The sequence below is a fragment of the Antechinus flavipes genome, chromosome 3 (genome assembly GCF_016432865.1).
Source record: "Antechinus flavipes isolate AdamAnt ecotype Samford, QLD, Australia chromosome 3, AdamAnt_v2, whole genome shotgun sequence".
NCBI classification, from domain to species: Eukaryota; Metazoa; Chordata; class Mammalia; order Dasyuromorphia; family Dasyuridae; genus Antechinus; species Antechinus flavipes.
In genome coordinates this window covers 204,352,223-204,373,217 of record NC_067400.1, presented here as the reverse complement: position 1 = coordinate 204,373,217, position 20,995 = coordinate 204,352,223, and the positions used below count along the sequence as shown (strand labels likewise).

The window sequence follows — 20,995 nt, the reverse complement described above, 5'->3', positions numbered from 1 at the left end:
TCTAAATTTCCCTCTGTATCTTTCCCAGAAAAACCATCTCATATAATAAAGAATAATTGTTTAAAGAAAAAGGAAGCATTCAGCAAAATTGATCATTTCATTGAAAAAAGTCTGAAAATGTGTGATGCTCCAGAGATGGGAGGTCCCTGAAAAGGAATCAAGGAGAGATGTTTGCTCATATCTCTTCTCTAGGACTATGCTTGTTTTTTGTAATTTTACAAAATTAACTTTGGATTATTTAGTAATTGTTGGTCTTTCCAACTACATTGCTATAGTCACGGATATATTGTTTTCTTGGCTCTGCTTACTTCACTCTAAATATATTCACGCTTCTCTGTATATTATATTCTTTTTTTCATATAGCACAATAATATTCCACTGTATTAATGTACCATTAGTTTAGTCATTTCCCTTCATTTCTCTCAAGGTTGCATTCCTGTTGGTCTAGACATCTTTCACCAAATTCCCATTACCCACATTCCTTTTATGTGCTGTTTTCTGCCATTAAAATGTAAATTCCTTGAGGGTAAGAATTATCTTTCTGCTTACATTTGTATTCCCAAACCATAATCTCTGGCTTTAATAAGAGTTTAGACTTCTACAATCAATAGGCATCTTTGTTTCCAAACTGCTTCCACAAAAAAAAAAAAAAAAAAAATGCTATCATAAATAGTTGGATATATGGACATTTTAGTCCCTTTACCTGCATAATCCCAAATTGCATTCCAAAATGGTTATATTGATTCACATTCTACCAAAGTCCCATAAGTTTGTCTATCTTCCCCCAAACCTTCCTATTCAAAAGATATTCCTATCTTTTATAATCTTGGCCAATTTTGAGGCTATGCTGTAAAACCTCAGTTGTTTTGATAGTAGTTTTTTTTTAAATTTTCAATGATTTTGAGTGTTCTTTTGGCTATTAACTTTGTAATTTTTTTTGAGAAATGTTGTTTAATATCCTTTGTCTAGAACTATCATTTTATTGAATAAGTGAATTCTATAACTGTTCTCTGAATGGTTTCTATGTAAAGCTGCCTTCTTCATACAACCCTCAATGAAGTACCATTCACTTAATGGCAGCTATTGACATTCTAAATGACAAGCATATCATCAGAGAAGAAAAATAAATGTGCTCCACATGGGTCATACTGAAAAATAAAGCCGGCAAAGTGATGGCAAACATCCTGAAACCATAGATTTAGAGCTGATAGGGACCTCATTTAATCAACTTATTCATTTGATAATTGAAGAAATGGAGGACTAGAAAATAAAAGTGACTTGACTAAGTCATACAAACAATAAAGAGCAAAACAAAAATTCAACTCATAATATCTCTGACTCCAAATGTAGAGTTTTTTGTTTTGTTTTTTCCCCAATACAGTGAGCCCGAGCTTTTTTCATGAAGTAATTTGTTCTTAAGTCTGTACTACTGTCTTTCATCTTCAATATCTCTTCCCCTAGCTCCTTACTCTCTAAATATGCACTGGGCTCCCCTATATTGGGTTTGGGGGAAAGGCTTGATCTTGAAACTTTACCATCCTCTAGCTACTATCATAATCTTTGCTTCCTTGTACTGAAACACTCCTCAAATTAGTAATCTACACTTTTATCTTTTAATTCCTCTCACTGTGACAACCTGATCAATCTGCCTTCTAGCATCATGATTTATCAGTTCTGTCTCTGCCTCAGTCAAGAACAGAATTCACCTGTAGGCCTCTATGTTTCTTTTGTATTTAATCAATAATTGTGAGCTGGAAGTCAGTCACACTTAGCTAACAATATAAAATATTGCATGAAGTAAGCTACTTTTGCCCTGGGATCAGCATTTACTGGGCTATGTCTACTTCTCTGTCTGCCTAAATTTGAACTACTGGTTTGTTCTACTTCCTGTCTGAACTAGTTTGCCTGGATATAGACTATTACTTTTCAAGATCTATAAAATCTGCCTATTTCATATGTTCTCCCAGAATTTGACCTCTTGTTGGACTCTGGGGAGATGAACAGGTTACTGTGGCCTAAAGTAGAGGTTCCCAGCTGGCCACCGCAGTGATACATTAACTTCAGGGTAATAAGAGAGCTCTTGATGCAGGTAATCTGTGAGTGGAAGCTGGGCCCTAGGTGTTTGTGATAGGAAGAAAGAGAATTAGTTCTTGGTTTTTGTGACATGAATGCTGAGGAAGTCTGTACATATTGTCAGGGGAAAGATAATGACCTCTGTTTTGTGTATGTTGAATCTGAGGTGCTTAAAGGATATCAAGCTAAAACATCAATTGGGCAAGTATCAATGCAGATATGAAACTCAGGAGAGAGACAAAATAGAGATTTGAGTCATCTTCACAGAAATAATAACTGAATTGATGGAAATTGAAGAGATCACCAAAAAAGAAAAAAAATTTTAGTACATACCCTTGATACATACTGTTAGAATTCTTACAAAGTGGTAAGTCTGTTGCCTAATTTAGCATGGTTCAGTATGATTGCTCTGATCCTACAGGGAGATGTTATGAGCCAGAACTTGAAACAAGGTGATAACTCAATGGAACTGATAGAAGCAATGCTTGTGTGGTTGGGTTTGCACCTTTGAGAGTTCACACATTAGCTCACACACAGTAGTTCACAAGTTTGGAAGATTCACAAGTGTTCACAAGTATGGGAGATACACAAAGTTAGTTTTGTAACTTTGTGAATTCACACCTCCCATAATCCTACTCTCAGAGGCGGAGTCAACCTTTTACACAGATTACTCATTAGTCAGAGTTAGTTCAGAAGAAGCCACGAGTCAGAGTTGAGCTAGAGCCAGAAGTCACTTCTGAAGATTGATACTGAGAGTTCAGTTCGGGAGACTGAAAAGCTAATCTGCAATTCGGCAGAACCAAGATTCAGAGAGAGGCTGCAGCTAGCAACAAGAGCTCTCAGAACCAAAGAAAGCTAACTGGGCTATTTTGGAAGAAACAATAAAGAACTACTTTAACACCTAGCTGTGTTTGAAGTGATTATTACTGGGAACTGATACTAAGGCTGCCTCCAGAAACCTCCCCAAGAAATCTGCTCTCACAGAGAACCATCATATATTATAAAAAAGAAGAGAACACCACACATACCCTAAAATTTTTTTGTTCAGTTGTGTCTGATTCTTCATGACCTCCTTTGGAATTTTCTTGGCAAAGACATTGGGGTAATTTATGATTTTCTTCTCCAGTTCATTTTACAAATGAGGAAACCGAGACAAACATGGTTAAATGACTGGTCTAGGGTGACATAACTTGTATCTGAGTCTGGATTTGAACTCAGGTCTTCCTGAAGTCTTCTATTCATTGTCCCACCTAACTGCTCCATTCTAAAGTAGGGGGCAGAATAAACATAATGGTCCTGATAAGATGCTTGAGAAATATTCTGATAAGTCAGAGGAGAACCAAGGCAGAGTAGTACTATGAAAACCCAAAGCGATGAGAGAGGAGGAGGAGGAGACAGGTTAGTCAACAGTGTCAAATGATGGCAACAGGTCAAGAAGGATGTGGATTGAGAAAAAAGCCATAATTTTGACAAAGGGATCATTGTTTACTTTGGTGAGAACAGCTTTAATTGGATGATGAAGTTGAAAAACCAGATTGCATAGAGTTGGGGAGTGAATTCGGTGAATGAGTGATAAAGGGAGATAAATTGAAAGCAATGAGTCTAGACAGTATTTTTTGGTTAAAAAGAGGAAAGATAAGCACCAGCCCGGAAGTCAGGAGGATCTGTGTACAAATCTGGTCTCAGACACTTAACATTCTCTTGCTGTGTGACCCTGGGCAAGTCACTTAACCCCAATTGCCTCAGCAAAACAAAAACAATAACAATGAAAAAAAAAACAACACTAAGATTTAGGCTTTAGAGCTTGAAGGGACTTTGAAGATCAATCTAATTCAGCCCTTTCCTTTTAAAGAAGACAACACTGAAACTAAGAGATTAACTTCCCTAAGTTTATGTAAGAATCATCACTTCTCATACCTGTCTTTATAATTTGTACTCCCCCCCAAAACCACCCAATTTATGTGCATAACACTCCCATTGTATTCTCAAGGATACAATATTTGTTAATCTAGCTTTGACAATCCTAGATTCCTCTCCCTCCCTCCCCCCCCCCCCCTTCCTTTTCCTTTCAACTAAACAATAACACTCATTGAGAGCTAGGCCAGGATCTATTGGAAATGGAGATTGTTAAATTTTCAGAAGCTTTACTCTTCAGAAATCAGCAAATAATACAAATCAGGCTTTGTTGTGTTATTTTGTTTTGTTGATTGGCAAGATTTTAAAAAGTGATGGAGTAAATGTCAATAACCATTAAACTTAAAAGTGTTTTGTAAAACATGTGTTGCCTCCCCTCCCCCAGCTAATTGTTAAATATTTATGAGGATTTTTATCCAGAAGGCACTGCACATAAGGATATTCTTTCTTGTATTTGGTTGTGCCTTCCCTCACACTCTTAAAACACTGGTCCATAGGATGTTGCTTCCTATTGCTGATTGCTTCTTCCCTCAAAACAAATTTTTGAGGTTTGTTTTGTAAACTGAAAGCCTAAGATAACTCAGAATCTTTTAAAGTTATGGTTAGGTTTACTATGTACTTCACATATATAACTACAGACATTGCTTTTATGCATGTGCTACCATGAATATCAGATTTTCTGTTTTAATACAACTGAAAATTGGGAAGGAATATTGGTTATTCGTGTTAGAAGGAAAAAATTGAACAATTATTTTTCATTGATTGCACAATGTCAGGGAACAACTTTTTTGAGAATAGAGTAAGAGAATTATGACAAAGAGTTGGCAATAACCAAAACTTCCAGAGAAGTTAGGAAAGTATAATCTGAAAACATTTCTCAGTCTTTGTTTTTCTTTGTTTTGATTTTCTTGGAGGTGGAAGAAGGGAGAAAGATAAGACTATGCAAGAGAAAGGAATTCTGGAGTTAAATACAAATAAATAAATAAAAATAATTTGTCTGTCTTTCTTCCCTTCTCCTAACATTGCAACTGATTTAATGCTTTTTAATTTTAATAAATAATTCAACATTAGCATTATATCAAGACAATCCTAAGGCAATTATCATTGATTATAAAGTAACTCCTAAGGCCAAAGGAAGTTGTATACAGAAAATTATTTTCTTCTGTTGTTTTTTTCTTATTTTCACAAACCTTCTTCCTCTCCTCATCATTTTACCATCTGAATTTTCTTCTCAATGTCATTATGAAAAGAGTCCCAAAACTCTCTAAAACTCCTTGAAGGACAGATTTTCCTTGAATCCTGGTCTCTGTAAAAGATCCTGAGAGACGGGCACCACCCTCATTGATAACACTCACCACTGATTAAGCTTCCTACCGAATTAAAGAGACTCATTCAATTCTATTCAAATTCAGCTCAGGCTGTACCTAGCCTTATCAAGAACTGCCCTCAGCTTGTAGCCAAAAGCTTCTATTATATAAGAGCCAATCTTAAACCCTCTCCTTGCAGAGGAGCTAATATGCTGTGTCTGGCATAGCAAACTCTGCTCGTTGGAATATTCTTTTTCAGTGTTACCCTATCTTTATCCTCACCTATTTCCTTAACGAGACTTTATATCTCTCTGTCAGAATTTCTCTTCTAGAAACTTTACTTCTCTGCCAGGACTCCTCCGCTCAGGAATTCAGCCTTTCTATTCATTCATAGCAAAGGCTGACTTCCCAATGCCAATAATAAACTTCTTTTTATCAGTCTAGCTTTTTGGGTTCTTAAATTCCTTTATGAAGGACCTCTGTGCCGCTAGAAGGGGGGTTCCCAAAACTCCCTACCCATGCACTGAATCCCAAGGGGACTTAGGGGAGCCAAATCTCTTCATTTGGTTCCCTGAACCCCAAACCTGTCACTAACTTCATCATTGAAAGCTGCCAAGCCTTTTACAAACTGCTTTCCATTTTTGATGTCCACCTGATCCACCTAACTCTCACCCACATGGCTCCAAGAAGCTATAGCATGAGCAATGACCAAATCCCATTAAACTATTTTGAGATAGTTGGTAGAAACAGATGCTGATAAGGTGGCTCCTCTAGACTCCTAGGTCATACTCCTTTCTGAGTCCACTTTTAGATTTCTTTTTCTGTTGTAAGGGGTTATACTCTTATGCTGTTTATTCTCTCAGGTGAATGACTTTTTGTATCTATATCAGTGTCTTCTCCCTAATGAATACAATATATCCTACTAGTCCAGTAACTTCAATGACATGGCAGGAGGATATGAAAGAGGAGGAAACATTTCCTCAACCAAAACTTCACATCAGTCTCTTCAGACATACCAGTTTTCCTTCCTTTCAAAACTGGTTCATTTTGTTTCTTCAGAATTATATTATTGAGAGCTTTTTTTCAACCGGATTGACTTCCCCTACAGAATTCTAGTCCACAGGAATCTTATTTTTTCCTTTGAAGCCTTTGAATCTATGGATGATAGTTTATTCCCAACTAGCTTTTCTTTTATCACAAATTCTAGGAGGGACTATCCATTTCACCTTTATTACCATTTCCTCTCCAATTAGTTGCTAGGGAAAATTAGACTCAAAGTAGAATTTCTCTTTCTTGGCTCCACCACTTTTTGAAAGATGAAATTATTATTAAGGTAAGTCAAAATGATACTATCTACACTGCTTTGGGCAAAGAGAGTTCCAGTAAATGTCTAAATAAAGGAATTCCTTTATCATTATTTTTACCTGCCTCTGGGCCAGGTTTGTATTCTCTGAGTGTATCTATTTCTTCTTTCTGTTTAGGTGATTTAAGTATACTCAATGATTAATTGAACAATGATTAAAAAAAAAAATGTAGGGATGAGTTGGATTGAACGACTTCTGAAGCCCCTTCTAATTTTGAACTGAAAATGATTCTAGGAATCAATGAAAATAAATCCTATACTTTTTTTTTTAATAAAATGGAAGCAAAGAAAATAATCACAAATGATTTAAGTTAAGAAAATCTTTTAAAAATATTTGATTCAGATACCAATGAAATGAAATAGCGTTTTACTTTTCTCGTGTGCAACTAAAAACTTTTGTTGTCCATCTGAATTTCCTAAACCTCTGATTCCCTTTCCCATATATTTTAAAGTAAATTTTTCATTTTAAAAATCAGCCTTTCCAGAGCTGTTTTAATTTGCATTTCTCTAATCAATAGTAATTTAGAGCATTTTCTCATGACTGTATAGCTTTGATTTCTTCCAAAAACTGCCTATTGGCTGTCATAAACCATTGACATCTTTGATTATTTTCTGTACTCATTCTGTATATCTCAATTTCACAAATTTTGCTAATTTTTGTTTTTAAAATTTGCAGATTTGTCCCTCTATATTTAATTAATAATGTTACCACTCATTGTAGACTAAGGGTTTTAACTTTTTGTGTTTGTTGGAGACTTATTTGGCACTCTAGTGAAGTTCATGGATCCTATCCCGGAATAACATTTTTCAATAATTCAAGGAAATGCTAAATTTCAGTTTCAAGGTGATGAAAAAAAAAACTGATTTTTCCCCATGCAAGTTCAAAAATCCCCTGAAATCTATTCATGGATCTATCCTGGATCTATCCAGGTTCAAAATACCTATTCTGGATCCATATCATCTTATTCCTGGATAGTTAGACTGACATGCTATGTAGTGTCATTGCTTACAACTTCTATTTCTAATCTATTCAACATATGACTGTCATACTAATTTTCCTAAAACATTTATTTGAAAACACATTGTTTTTCTGTTACATAACATATCAAACCCAAACCCCTTTGATGCATGTTTTCAAGGCCCCACTTTATCTATCCACTTTCACTTTCTACTACTATATATCACTTTTTATTACAGTAAATCAGGGATCTCTCCACATATTTCAAAGTCTATTAAAACTTTACGTTATTAAAGCTTAAAACTGCACTAAGACTCTGAGATACCCTGTATGGGCAAATTTCTGTGTGCCTCTTTGTATTTGCTTGTACTACTCATCCTGCCTTGAAAACTATACTTCATCTATTCTGCCTCTAGAATCCTAGCCATTAAAAATGGCTAGGATCAAATGATATGTCTTACAAGAAGTCTTTTCTATTTACTTTTAAAACTGGTCTCCCTATTATCTGAACAACTATACCCTTACAATTAAGTACCAAAAAATTTAATCCAGAATTGAATGCTATTTTATTGAATATTATTTTTGTTTTTTTCAATTACACTATAAATTCTTTGAGGACAGGAATGAAGAAGGCAAGAACTGTTTTCTATTTGTTTTTGTAACATTGACAATTAGCATAGTGACTGGTGCATAGTAAAAAACTTTAAAATATTTGCTTATCTCCTATCTGAGAACATACAAAATGTGGCCAACACATTATTAGGCACATACAATATACACAATTAATAATCTTTGAACAAAGTTCGGATTTTCTACAATACTTTATAGTAAATTTTTCTTAAGGTAGAAAATATTTCAACTAGCTAGAGCTTATAAATATACATACATGAATTCTGAAATGTATTACTTACATCAAAGAATTTGTATTAAATCATTGTGTGCTGAATAAATAACATAGAATACAGTTTTACAAATTTAATGCTAGAAGGACTTTAGAGATGTTTCTTGTTCAACCCTTCCCCTGCTTGTTTTACAGCTATGGAAACTGAGGTCCAGAAAGTTGAAATGACTTTTTCAAAGTTATTGAAACAGTAGCTTACAAAGTCAGAATTTGAAGGTAAATCTTTGGATTCCACATATTCTTTCCACTATGTCAAACTATTTACTATTTACTACTATTATCCTAATTTAAAATTGTTGTAAAATAATTTCTCATGAATAATTTATTAGAATTTGTAATGATCACATAAAATATCTCCATGTAAGGATTATTACTGAAGATACTATGTTATGACATAACTGAAAGATAGAATATAATAAAATGTTCAACTTACTGCTTTATCTCCCAGAGCAGTTTTGAGACTAAGTCTCACTTTAAAAGCATTTTTTGCATCTGCCAAAAAGAAAAACAAGAGATTATAACAAAATTTTCAAACAGTGAAAATCACAGATTTGAATCAAATACACCCGAATCAAAAAGAAAACAGCAACATTTCTGGAATGCAACACTACGCTACAGATTTTCAATGGAAAATTTTTTATATTATTTTTAAGCTACCAGTTTAAAATTTTGCTTAGGATTCTTATACTATATGTATAGCTTATGCTATAATATATGTGAAAATCTCTTGCGATAGATCATCAAGATAAATATTTTTATCATCGAGAAAGCTGTTATCTTATTTTCAAGATTCAGGGAAGCTTACCTGGTTGACAGAGCTGAGCATGAATAATAGTGACCAAGGACAAGGTAGAAAACAAAGCCACTAACATCCTGTCAGATGGATGTCAGAGTGGAAACCTCAAGGCAAAGGGAAAATAACCTACCACAGTAAAGCAGTCTTAAACTTTCTATGACCCAGGATTAGGACATCAGCTCAACAAATGAGCCATCAACTAAAAGGTTTAATAATTAACCCACATCACGATAGCTAATACAGTTACAAATGCAGACCCTATCAGTTATTTACTAAAAATCTGTTTGGGAAAAAGAGATGAGTTTTTCTTCCCAAACACTATTCTAAAAAAAAATGTTTCATTTTGTTGACCAGAATTCTTCATCCTTATCATTTTCAACTCATGGTCCCAGTTGATATACATAGCAAACAAAAAAACTCTACTGAAATATTTCCTTGGGTTCAGCTTGCTATTTGAGGGTTAAGATAGTTTGCTATTAGGTAAGGCATATGAATTTACCAAATTCCCTCTCACTTCTTCTTTGCTGTATGAGGAATAATACTTCCATGGATGTGCTTATCTCAGTCCTCATCCCCCAACCACAAATTCAGGAAAATGCTCATTTCAGTCAGACATTTTCACTTAATCCCAAGGTTTAGCAGTTGTGATATCTATTTTTTTTTAATAAATGAAGTTCTTAGTAATGAATTCCCCAAAATTTGCCTAGTTATAAACAAACCCACAATCAGAAAAATTAAAACAGGTATTTAAAAAATAATAATAGCTTTTTATTTTTCAAAATACATGCAAAGGTAGTTTTCAGCATTCACTCTTGCACCTTGTCTTCCAAATTTTTCTCCCTCCTTCTCTCTCCCTCCTTTCCTAGACAGCAAGTAATCCAATAAAGGTTAAATATGTGCAATTCTCCTAAACATATTTCTACATTTATCATGCTGTGTAAGAAAAATTAGACCAAAAGGGAGGAAAATGAGAAAAAAACCAAGCAAACAAACAACAACAACAAAAGATAAAAACACTATGCTGTGATCTACATTCAGTCTCCATATCCTCTCTCTGGATGTAGATGGCTCTTTCTATCATAAATCTATTGGAATTGCCTTGAATCTCCTCCTTGTTGAAAAAAGCCAAGTCCACCACAGCTGATCATCACATAATCTTGTTGTTACTAAGGCATTTGATTTTAACTAAAAAATTAGTGGAACACATAATGGAAAAGTTTTGAAAGACAGAGATAATATTTTGATGGATTTTTTTTCAAGATCTTAATTAAAAGCCAACTTAACAGTTATACAATCAGTATTTGTAAGTTCTCCTCTTTCACCCCTTCCAACTTGGCAATTATATTTTGACCTACTAACCTTTGTGGAAAATTCCAGTTTAGTAAACACCTCTCATCTGCTTGCCTTCAGTTGTAAGGAGATGGCATCAATATTCACAGGGAAAGGTGTAGTTAGAATAGAAGCAATAAGAGTTATTCTAGTTTTTCATCTCAAAAAATGACATTTTCTATAACCTTGACACAAGCTCTTAGATGAGGTGGAGATTTGCTAAAAGGATGAAGTTATTCTCTAACCTGAAAAAAGAACTATTAGGACAGATAAACTTGGGTTTTTACACACAAATTACACAGATTTAGGCTGTAATTTGCATAGTGGATTAGTAGCAACAATATTGTTATTTTGGAGACCTTGTAGGTCAAACAAGAGACTGAAATCTGGATGTTCCTCTACACACAATCACTAGGATTAAGCCAAATACTTCTTTTCTTTTTAAATTTTTAAAAAGAAATGTAGTGATTATATGACGTAGAACAAATTAACTTTTCAGTGACCCAGACAGCTAATACTACAGTTGCAAACCTAATTTGCATTGATGATAGGAGTTTCTTCACATGCTCCCAGTTTTTTACCCCATTGGAGCATCTAGCTAAGCCAAATACTTCTTAAAGTGAGGAATTCAAATGTTCTTTCTTCCTTCTCAGTCCCTCCTTCAGCCTTCCATATGTCTAAAATTGAAAAGATCTGGATATAGAGTTGTGGTTAACATAAAATCATCTAGATTCGTAACCAAGATTGGTAAGCAAGTAGAATATATACAGCGGGCATCAAATAAATATTTTTGACCTACTGGTCATAAATATCAATTCAGTCAAAGTGAACCCATCTCTCTCAAAACAGAAAACTTAAGTTGGTAGAATAAACTATGAAAACTTGTAATACACAGTACACATTTAAATTTAGAATGAAAAAACAAATAAACCCATGTCTATCAAATTAGTCAAAATGAAAACTAGAAGATGAATAGAATATGCTTTATTTGGAGCTATAGTACATAGCATTGCACTAAATACATCATACACGTATAAATTTAGGACGGAAAAAAAATCCTGATCTAGCAAATTGATGAAAACATAGAAAAATTACTTTGGAAGAAGCTGAATAGAAAAGAAAAGCTTTGGTTTTACTCACACTTCAGATATTACCAACTTTGTGATATTAGACATGTCACTCAATTTCTATCAACTTAATTTGTCTTATTTTCAAATGGAGATAACATCCACTCCATAAGGTTGCTGTAAGACTCAAATGAGATCAGGTAAAGTGCTTTGTAGATCTTAAAGTTCTGGATAAACAAAATATCTAGAAATGAACTACTATTATTAGAAACAAAGTAAAGGCCTGAGATATGAAATGCAATAAAGACCTAGATAGGGAAATTTACTTAGGTCACTATAGGAAGGATGGAGAAAGGAGAAACAAGCAACTAGGTGTTCTAGTAAGAGCTTGTAACTATTAGAGGAGTGTGTGCTAAGGAACTTAAACAAGTTGGTGGTTCTGAGAGATACTGGTCAGTCCAATAAGCATTTATTAAGCACCAACTAGGTCCTAGGCATTATTCCAAGCACAATGTGTAGATAGAAATTTGAAGCAAGAATCTGCAAGATTTGAAAACTGATGAATAATAATAGGATGATGTCAATTGTTTACATAGATGACCAGAAGGATAGTAATTCTCTCTTCCTTTTTTAGGATTACTTGAAATCTAATTTGATCATCTAACTTGTAGGTAATTTTGAGTTTTCCACCAATGCATATAGGCATTATCAGAAGCTTCACAAATTTTTGTTTAAATGCTGCCTTTGCAGGAGCGTTAGCTGTGGAGTGAGCTGTCCTTTGTGTTGATTGATTTAACCATTTTTACTTCTTTGGTACCCCTGATGGCTCTTACATTCAGCCTTTTGAATTTTGGTATTCTGAAACCACTTGATTAATATATTTTCCAGAGAAGCACCATCAACGATGGCCATCTGAAATATAACAGTCTTGTGAGTTATTTTCTTTTGAATTCCTTCTGACTATCTTCTTGTGCTTTGTAAAGCAACAATTCAATAGATCTAAAATAGAGAAATCTGGAGGAGAAAATAAATGGGTTTAGAGGAACCCATTTTTAGAGGAAAATTACAAGTTCTGTCTTGATTATAGTTTGAGATGCCTACAGGGCATTCAGGTAGGGATACATAACTGAGCCTCAAGAAAGATATTGTGGGTGAGTATGTCTCTGTATATACATACACAAACATATACACACACACACACACACACACACATACATATTTATACATATATGTGCCTGTATATGCATACACAGATCTGATATTCACAAAGAAGTAATAACTGAATTCATGGGTACTAATGATAATACCAACAGAGAAAATGTGAAGAGAGAACACAGGACAGAGTCTCATGAGACACGCATAAATAGAAAGTTAGATACGGATGATGATGTCTCCAGCAAAGAAGACATGATTAGAGAGATAGGAGGAGAGTCAGAAATAGCTTCAGGAAAGAGGAGAGAAAGGCAGTGTTCAGGAGGAAGGGTTGTTAGAAATTGTGGAAAAGTTAAAGAAAGGTAAATGATTAAAACTGAGAAAGTTAGCAATCAAGATTCTTGGTAACTTGGGAGAGAGCCATGCCAATGGAGTGTTAAAGGTTGGAAACCATATTAAAAGAGGTTGAGAATTATCCAACTCCAAAAGTCATTCTAGTGAGTGGCAATGAAGTGGAAACCAAGGACTCAAGAAGCTTTTTCTAAGATATTTAGCTGTAAAGGTGAGGGGTGACATAGTATGATAACTTCTTATTTTAAATATTCATTATTGCTAATGAGGGTGTCAGGTAAGGATGGGAATTGGTGTTTAGGGGACAGCTGATCAGCTGAGTCCCTCAAAAAGCCTGGTGAAGTTCTAGACTTTGAATGGTCCAATTGGCACAATGTAAAAGGGCAGGTTTCAAAAACAATGAGATGTAAGTATGTATCCCTTCTAGATGCTGAGTGGCTGTATTTGTACCTTGAAAAGGGCATGAGATTTTGAATGACCTATTGTACACAGAAAGATAGAAAATTTGGCTAAGTATGATTAAAAACAATGGCCTTATTGCAGGTCTGGATAGAACTGGCTAGAGATTTTTAAAAAATAGAGAGACTATAGAAAAGGCCCAGCTATGAAGATTGCAGGTTCAATTCTTGCCTCTGACAAATACTGAATGAGTAACCCCAAATAGGGGCAGCAAGATAATACAGTGGATAGAGTGGCAAGCCTAAAGTCAGGAAGATTCATCTTCCAGAGATCAAATCTGGTCTCAGACACTTACTAGCTGTGTGACTGTGGGCACATTACCTAACTCTGTTTGCTTCAGTTTCCTCATCTGTAAGAAGGAAATGAAAAGGAAATGGAAAATCAGTCCAGTGCTAAGAAAACCTCAAATGGGGTCATGAAGAGACAGACATGACTGAAACTACTGAAAAACAACCCTCAGTAAATCACTTAAACTCTCCATATTCTAGGCAATATTATAAGACTGCACTTATAAGTGCAGAGAAGATGCTGACCTGAATTTGTAGAGGAAAAATTTACTTATCCAAGAAATTCCCTATGCCAGTGAAATCATAGGTCCAGCCCTATCCTGTTTTAATACTTTTATCTTGACCATGCTTCTTTGAATGTTTTTTTCTTTGGGGCCTTATTTCTAATGTGAAAATCCTTTAAAAAATAAGATTGTATCTGTAATTATGCCCCAAAAAATATCAAACTGTGCATACCCTTTGATCCAGCAGTGTTTCTATTGGGCTTATATCCCGAAGAAATACTAAAGAAGGGAAAGGGACCTGTATGTGCCAAAATGTTTGTAGCAGCCCTGTTTGTAGTGGCCAGAAATTGGAAAATGAATGGATGCCCATCAATTGGAGAATGGCTGGGTAAATTGTGGTATATGAATGTTATGGAATATTATTGTTCTGTAAGAAATGACCAGCAGGATGAATATAGAGAGGACTGGCGAGACTTACATGAACTGATGCTAAGTGAAATGAGCAGAACCAGGAGATCATTATACACTTCGACAACGATATTGTATGAGGACATATTTTGATGGAAGTGGATTTCTTTGACAAAGAGACCTGAGTTTCAATTGATAAATGACGGACAAAAGCAGCTACACCCAAAGAAAGAACACTGGGAAACGAATGTGAACTATCTGCATTTTTGTTTTTCTTCCCGGGTTATTTATACCTTCTGAATCCAATTCTCCCTATGCAACAAGAGAACTGTTCGGTTCTGCAAACATATATTGTATCTAGGATATACTGCAACATATCCAACATATAAAGGACTGCTTGCCATCTAGGGGAGGGGGTGGAGGGAGGGAGGGGAAAAAAAATCGGAACAGAAACGAGTGTCAATATAAAGTAATTATTAAATAAAAATTAAAAAAAATTAAAAAATAAAAAATAAGATTGTAAATTTTAAATCACCTCAATATCACATTTATTTAGAAAAGGTGGTCCCTTTCCTTAGGTTTCAGGCTTTCTATTGTATTCTTTATCCTATCTCTTCTATCTCCTCCGGGAGCTTATCTCTTCAAGGATCATGTCCTTTTTTTCTCCTTAATTTTCAACTTCTTTTTATCCATTGGCTTCTTCACTTCTGTTTATAAGCATGAGCAGATTTATCTTCATCCTTAAAAATCTCTTACTTGATTCTATCACATCCTCAAGCTATCATCCTTTATTATTCCCTCCCTTTCAGAGGCAAAGTCCTAGAAAAAGTCATCTGCATTGAGTCATCTCTAGTCTGCCTCAGCCACATTTAGGGATAGTCACATATTAGGTTTCATTATTTATCATAAGTACAGCTATTAACCATCTAGTAACATAAATATTATGTAATAAGTTTTATTTTTTACAAAAAAATTTAATACTGAGATAGTATATAAATTGAATTTTGTAAATTAAAAAGAAAAAATTTTTGATGTGCAGGAAAGTAGTTTAAAAAGAATACCGGCTTTGGGTGTTGATGGTGGGGATATCATTCTCTCTCCCTATAGTTCATTCCTGTTAAGCTTATTCTTTGTTCTCATCATGATCTCGGATTCCCTTATACCAAATACTTTCTCAATCTATTACCTTTATTCTAATTTCATTTTAACTCCTTTCCCAATATTTATCTTATAGTTAACCAATTTAATGAATCTTTTACTCTTTGGCTTCTATTCTTTTAATTCCTAGTCCTCTCTCTAAACCAAATTCAAATTCTAAATTATTCCCACTGTCTGTCTCTTACAGTCTGTCTCATGTGCTAGAGAACAGAATTAGGGGAAGTCATAATCAGGTTGACTAGATACATTAAAAATTTATATTATCTCAATTGTGTTCTCATTAAAGCAAGGCAATACATTATTTCCCTAATTGATTGCTATCCTATTTCTCACAGAAGTTATTCCAAACCATCTCTTCTCAAGCCTCCCACATTTCCAATTTTCTACTTACCTCAACTGAGGAAAATGTCCCTTATTTTAATTTGAAAATAAAGGCCATTTGCCATGGGTCCTCTCTTTTCTCCTTTTCATCTCAAAAGCCCTTAACATAATCTTTATAATAATAACATAATATATATATTATATAATATAATAATAATAACAAAAATTCTTCAAAATCATCATCACATCGACAGAAACAGCTACACCCAAAGAAAGAACACTGGGAAACGAATGTGAACTATTTGCATTTTTGATTTTCTTCCTGAGTTATTTTTACCTTCTGAATCCAATTCTCCCTGTGCAACAGGAGAACTGTTTGGTTCTGCAAATATGTATTATATCTAGGATATACTGCAACATATTTAACATATATAGGACTGCTTGCCATCTTGGGGGGAGGGGGTGGAGGGAGGGGTATTTGTAATAATACAAAGTTATTATTAAATAAAATAAAATTTTAAAAAAAAACAAAATCATCATCACATCTATTACTTGAATATATCACAAGACTGTACTGGACTCCCTTCACTTGCTTTACTCTCTCTTTTGGTAGGTTTAATTTTTACCTCTATCAGATGCTATAATGGGCTGAGGCTCGAGTTGATGCACTGAGGTCCCAAGCATGTGAGGCTAAATAGTAATTGGACCATCCTCTATTAATATATAAGCTTGGAGAAAGAATGGCCCCCGCCCACTCTTTGTGCAAGTCCTGATGTGTTGTATAGGAAATGACGATTTTGGTGGGTGGAGGCAGGGGAGTGGAAAAGGAAGCGGAAAGAGAGACTGCTAGCTGGCTTCCTGTCTGCCCATATTGCTATTGCAATCCTTCTTCACCTCTTCACTTCAATAAAGATTGAAGATTTTTCCCTTAACCTGAATTCCGGACTCCAGCTGATTTTAAATACGCGGTCATCACAAGATGCTAAGCCAAAATTGTTCTTACTGAACTTCAGTCCCACTTCACCAGCTTCCTATAGGACATATTCAACTCAATGTTCCATAGGCTTCTCAAATTCAACATGTCCCAAACAGAACTCAATATTTTCCTCTTAAAACATATTTAATGACTCCCTTAGAATTACCTTCTACTTAAAGCCTTCCCTAATTTTCCTAACTAACAAATAGTACCCTCTTTCACAGACATTAAACTATTACAAAAATATGTTCATTTATCTTTATTCTATTTATCTGTCTATATACTTATTGTTTCTCTCAATAGGATGTGAATTCTTTGAGGGAAAGGATTTTTCCATATTTTGCATGTATGGAATATGAGTTCAACTCTGTCATTTTATATATTAAATTTTTATAGATTTTATAGATAGAAGAGGTCCAGGAAGGTTAAGGGACTTGTCTGGGGTCCTAGAAATAGTAAGCATGATCAGCACAGTGTATGGAATATGAGTTTAACACTCTTGTTAAGAGGTCATCAGTTATATCTGGTTGTGTCCTCATGGAAAAAACTTTTATATTCCTACCAGGTTTTACTAATGCATGGTTGGTTATTGCTTTTATATCTCTGCTTTCCTGTTTTAGGTAAAGTGGGTTGGAGATGGATATTGATGAGGGGAGCCCCAAAACTTTCTTTCTCTCTGACTTTGGGGGGAATGCTAAGCTTTCCCCTGAGAGACCCACCCCAGAGAATCAAGATAAAGTGGTTTCATTCTGTTATCTGGGTGGGACTGGTTGAGTCCAGGATTACTCCTACTTAGCCTGAGCTGGAGATTTCTGTCTAACTCTATTGAGTTGGAGATTAGCCCAGAGACACTCATTCAGTTCCAATATTTCTGTGCTGATTCCAGCTCAAACTGTTCCCAGCCCCTACCAAGAGCTGCTCATAAAACAAGTTTCCTTCAACCCATCTCCTTGCAGAGGACCTAACATGCCATGCCAAGGAACCTCTCTCTCCCTCTTGGCATAGCTGCAACCCTCTGCCCGCTGAAATGATATTCTCTTTCAGTGTTACTCCCTCTTTATCTTTCTCACCTATTTCCCTTACAAGACCTTATTTACCTCTCTGTTGGGATTTCTCTGCTAGAAACTTTATATCCCTCTATCAGGACCTTGCCACCAAGGAATTCAGTTTTTCTATTCATGCATAGCAAAGGCTGACTTCCCAATGCCAATAATAAACTTCTTTTTGTCAGTCTAGATTTTTGGGTTAGTAAATTCCTTTCAAAGAACCTCTGCACTGACCAAAGGGGTTCCCACAACTCCCTGCCCTGCGCCGAAACTCATCATTTGGGGACACAACCCTGAACCTCATCAATATGACCTTGTGATATTTTAAAGTTCAAGAGACCTAGCCACTAGAAGTTTAGGATCTGTCATCCACAAAAACGTTTTATTGGAAATCAGATGATGAGAATTGAAATACAAAGCTATATGCTTGACTTGGCTCCATGGTTCCTGAGATGTAGACTCATCTGATGTTATGTCACCCTTGAAAGAGAATTTGGTGGAGTAAACATTTTGTAAAAATTGTTTTAAATTTGAACTCTCCTCCCTAAGGACTTGTGTCCCCAAAGAAGGTGGTAATGATGGGGAAATATTTCTATTTCTTGCTATATTTTCACAGTAAACATTTCTTTAGAAGTGTTGGGGGATGGGAAGCTTATTATTTAATTGATACTGAGACATCCTTGTACTCCAGTTTCAATGACTAGGTCCTAGGGATAGGCTTTATAGATATTTGATGAAATGATTTCTAGCAATGTGGAATACTAGACTCACTAATAAAGACCAAGAGAGAATTTCAACTGTCATTTTATATATTAAATTTTTATAGATTTTATAGATAGAAGAGGTTCAGGAAGGTTAAGGGACTTGTTTGAAGTCCTAGAAATACCATGACCAACAAGATTTGAATCCAGGTTTTTTGAATCCAGAGCCAATGAGTATTCTTTCTACTCCACTATTAGGAGCTTAGGTAATAGTAGATAATTATAGTAATTAGGTTGAAGAAGCAGTTTCAATGAGTCTTTATAAGTCCTGATAATGATAATAATCAGCATCATTATAAAATCATAGAATTCAGACTAGAAGAGACTTCAGAGGTCATTAACTTGGTCCTTTCACAGACCAAAGAGTTGCTTGAGGACACATATGCTTTTAATGATCTTATTTTAGATGACTAAGATAATGATATATTGTTATTTGAATTGAGTAACAAAATACTGGGCCCTGAAGCAGTGAAAAGCTTATTGATCCTCCCATTTCTGTTTGTTGTCTACTCTACACCAATCTGAAAAGCATTTTCTTAGTATACAGCTATTGATTTGCTGCCTGCTTAGGTAAACAAAATCAGATTTTTCTATGAGCAGAATAACATGTGCATTTTTCTTTTGACTCATACAATAGTCCTTTAACAGGTATAATAAAAACCCTAGGGGAGACAAGTGACATTTTTCTGCAATTAAGTGAATGAAGCAGCAAGCCATAGCAGACAATGTGCCGTCTTTGGATTTAGTGATATGAGGGCTGAAAATAGTGCCTCTTACACGACCTCACTGTGTGATACATGCAAAGTCATTTAACATTTCAGTTCTCCAGGGTAATTCTCTGAAACTATAAATGACAGAACTTATTATTGACCTGTATAGAATTTTCCATACTGATAAAAACCATAGATTTCTTTTAAAACAGACAAAATAAACACAAGGATTAGATCACTGGATAAAGATTTTTATCTTGACCCAAATCACACATGCAGATATTTGACAAGATTAGAGTATATAAATTTACAAAATTGTGCTAATATTTCTTTTAAAAAATAACTTTGGTTTTCAAAATATGCAATGATAGTTTTCAACATTCACTCTTTTTTTAAAAAATTTGTTTATTTATTTTTTTAATTTTTTAAAATAACTTTTTATTGATAGAACGCATGCCAGGGTAATTTTTTACAGCATTATCCCTTGCATTCACTTCTGTTCCGATTTTTCCCCTCCCTCCCTCCAACCCTTCCCCCAGATGGCAAGCAGTCCTTTACATGTTGAATGGGTTGCATCAACATTCACTCTTGCAAAACCTTATGTTCCAAATTTTTTCTCCCTCCTTTGCCCTCACCCCTTTCCCTAGACATCAAATAATCTATGCTAAACATGTGCAATTCTTCTATACATATTTCCACAATTACGTGTTTGTGCTAATATTTCAAAGTTTAAGCAATAATCTGAAATTTTGTTATATTTGGAAAGGAAATATCTGGGTTTTGTTATGCCCCATAACATAAAAACCTTACTATGTAAAGGTAGGAAAGGCCTACATTACATATAGATCTTATATTGTTAGAAACTATTATCCTAAAAAAATATAGTCCTTATTTAAGGGCTATACATGTAACTAGAATTCTAATTATGCATGCAAAAGCCATAAATTTAGTCCTGTAGGATTGAGTTTTAAATGTTGTTTTGGGGGATGCAGTGTGCTATATAGTAGAAAGAGGGCTAATAGTTTGAATCCTAGATCTGTCTATGACTGTCTCTCTCATCTTGAGCAAGTCATTTAACTTTTCTAGCTTACTTTCCTCATTTGAAAAGATAAAAGGTGTTGGACTGACTTTATACAATTTATACAGTCTCTCCACTGTCTCTTCCAAATCTAGATAGGAGAGTGTTGGAGCCAGCTTTGACAGGCTGCAAGATTATCACATTTCAGTGTGAACATTTACACCTTGAAAATCAACAAATATTATAATTTATGGTTTGTTTTTACTCTTTTGTGAGTTGTGTAGACCAAAAAAAGTAATAGAAAAATGATAATATAGATAAATGATAATAAAACATAAATAATAAAAATAATGTAGATTAAACTCAAAACTATATAATGTGTGCATTTTTTGACCCTGGTGAGCTGGGTGTTAAAT

General features: G+C 34.7%; 1 protein-coding gene across 1 annotated transcript in view; it reads right to left on the bottom strand.

Annotated features, from left to right (window-relative positions):
* Window positions 1-9,411, bottom strand: part of CLTRN (collectrin, amino acid transport regulator) — a 72,612-nt gene extending 63,201 nt beyond the window's left edge. The window contains exons 1-2 of the mRNA XM_051984465.1: window positions 9,322-9,411; window positions 8,950-9,008 (exon numbers count right to left, since the gene is read on the bottom strand). Of these exons, the coding sequence (XP_051840425.1) occupies window positions 8,950-9,008; window positions 9,322-9,388 (126 nt within the window). The 5' untranslated portion in view covers window positions 9,389-9,411. The remainder of the gene's footprint in view (window positions 1-8,949; window positions 9,009-9,321) is intronic.
* Window positions 9,412-20,995: the final 11,584 nt, after the last annotated feature.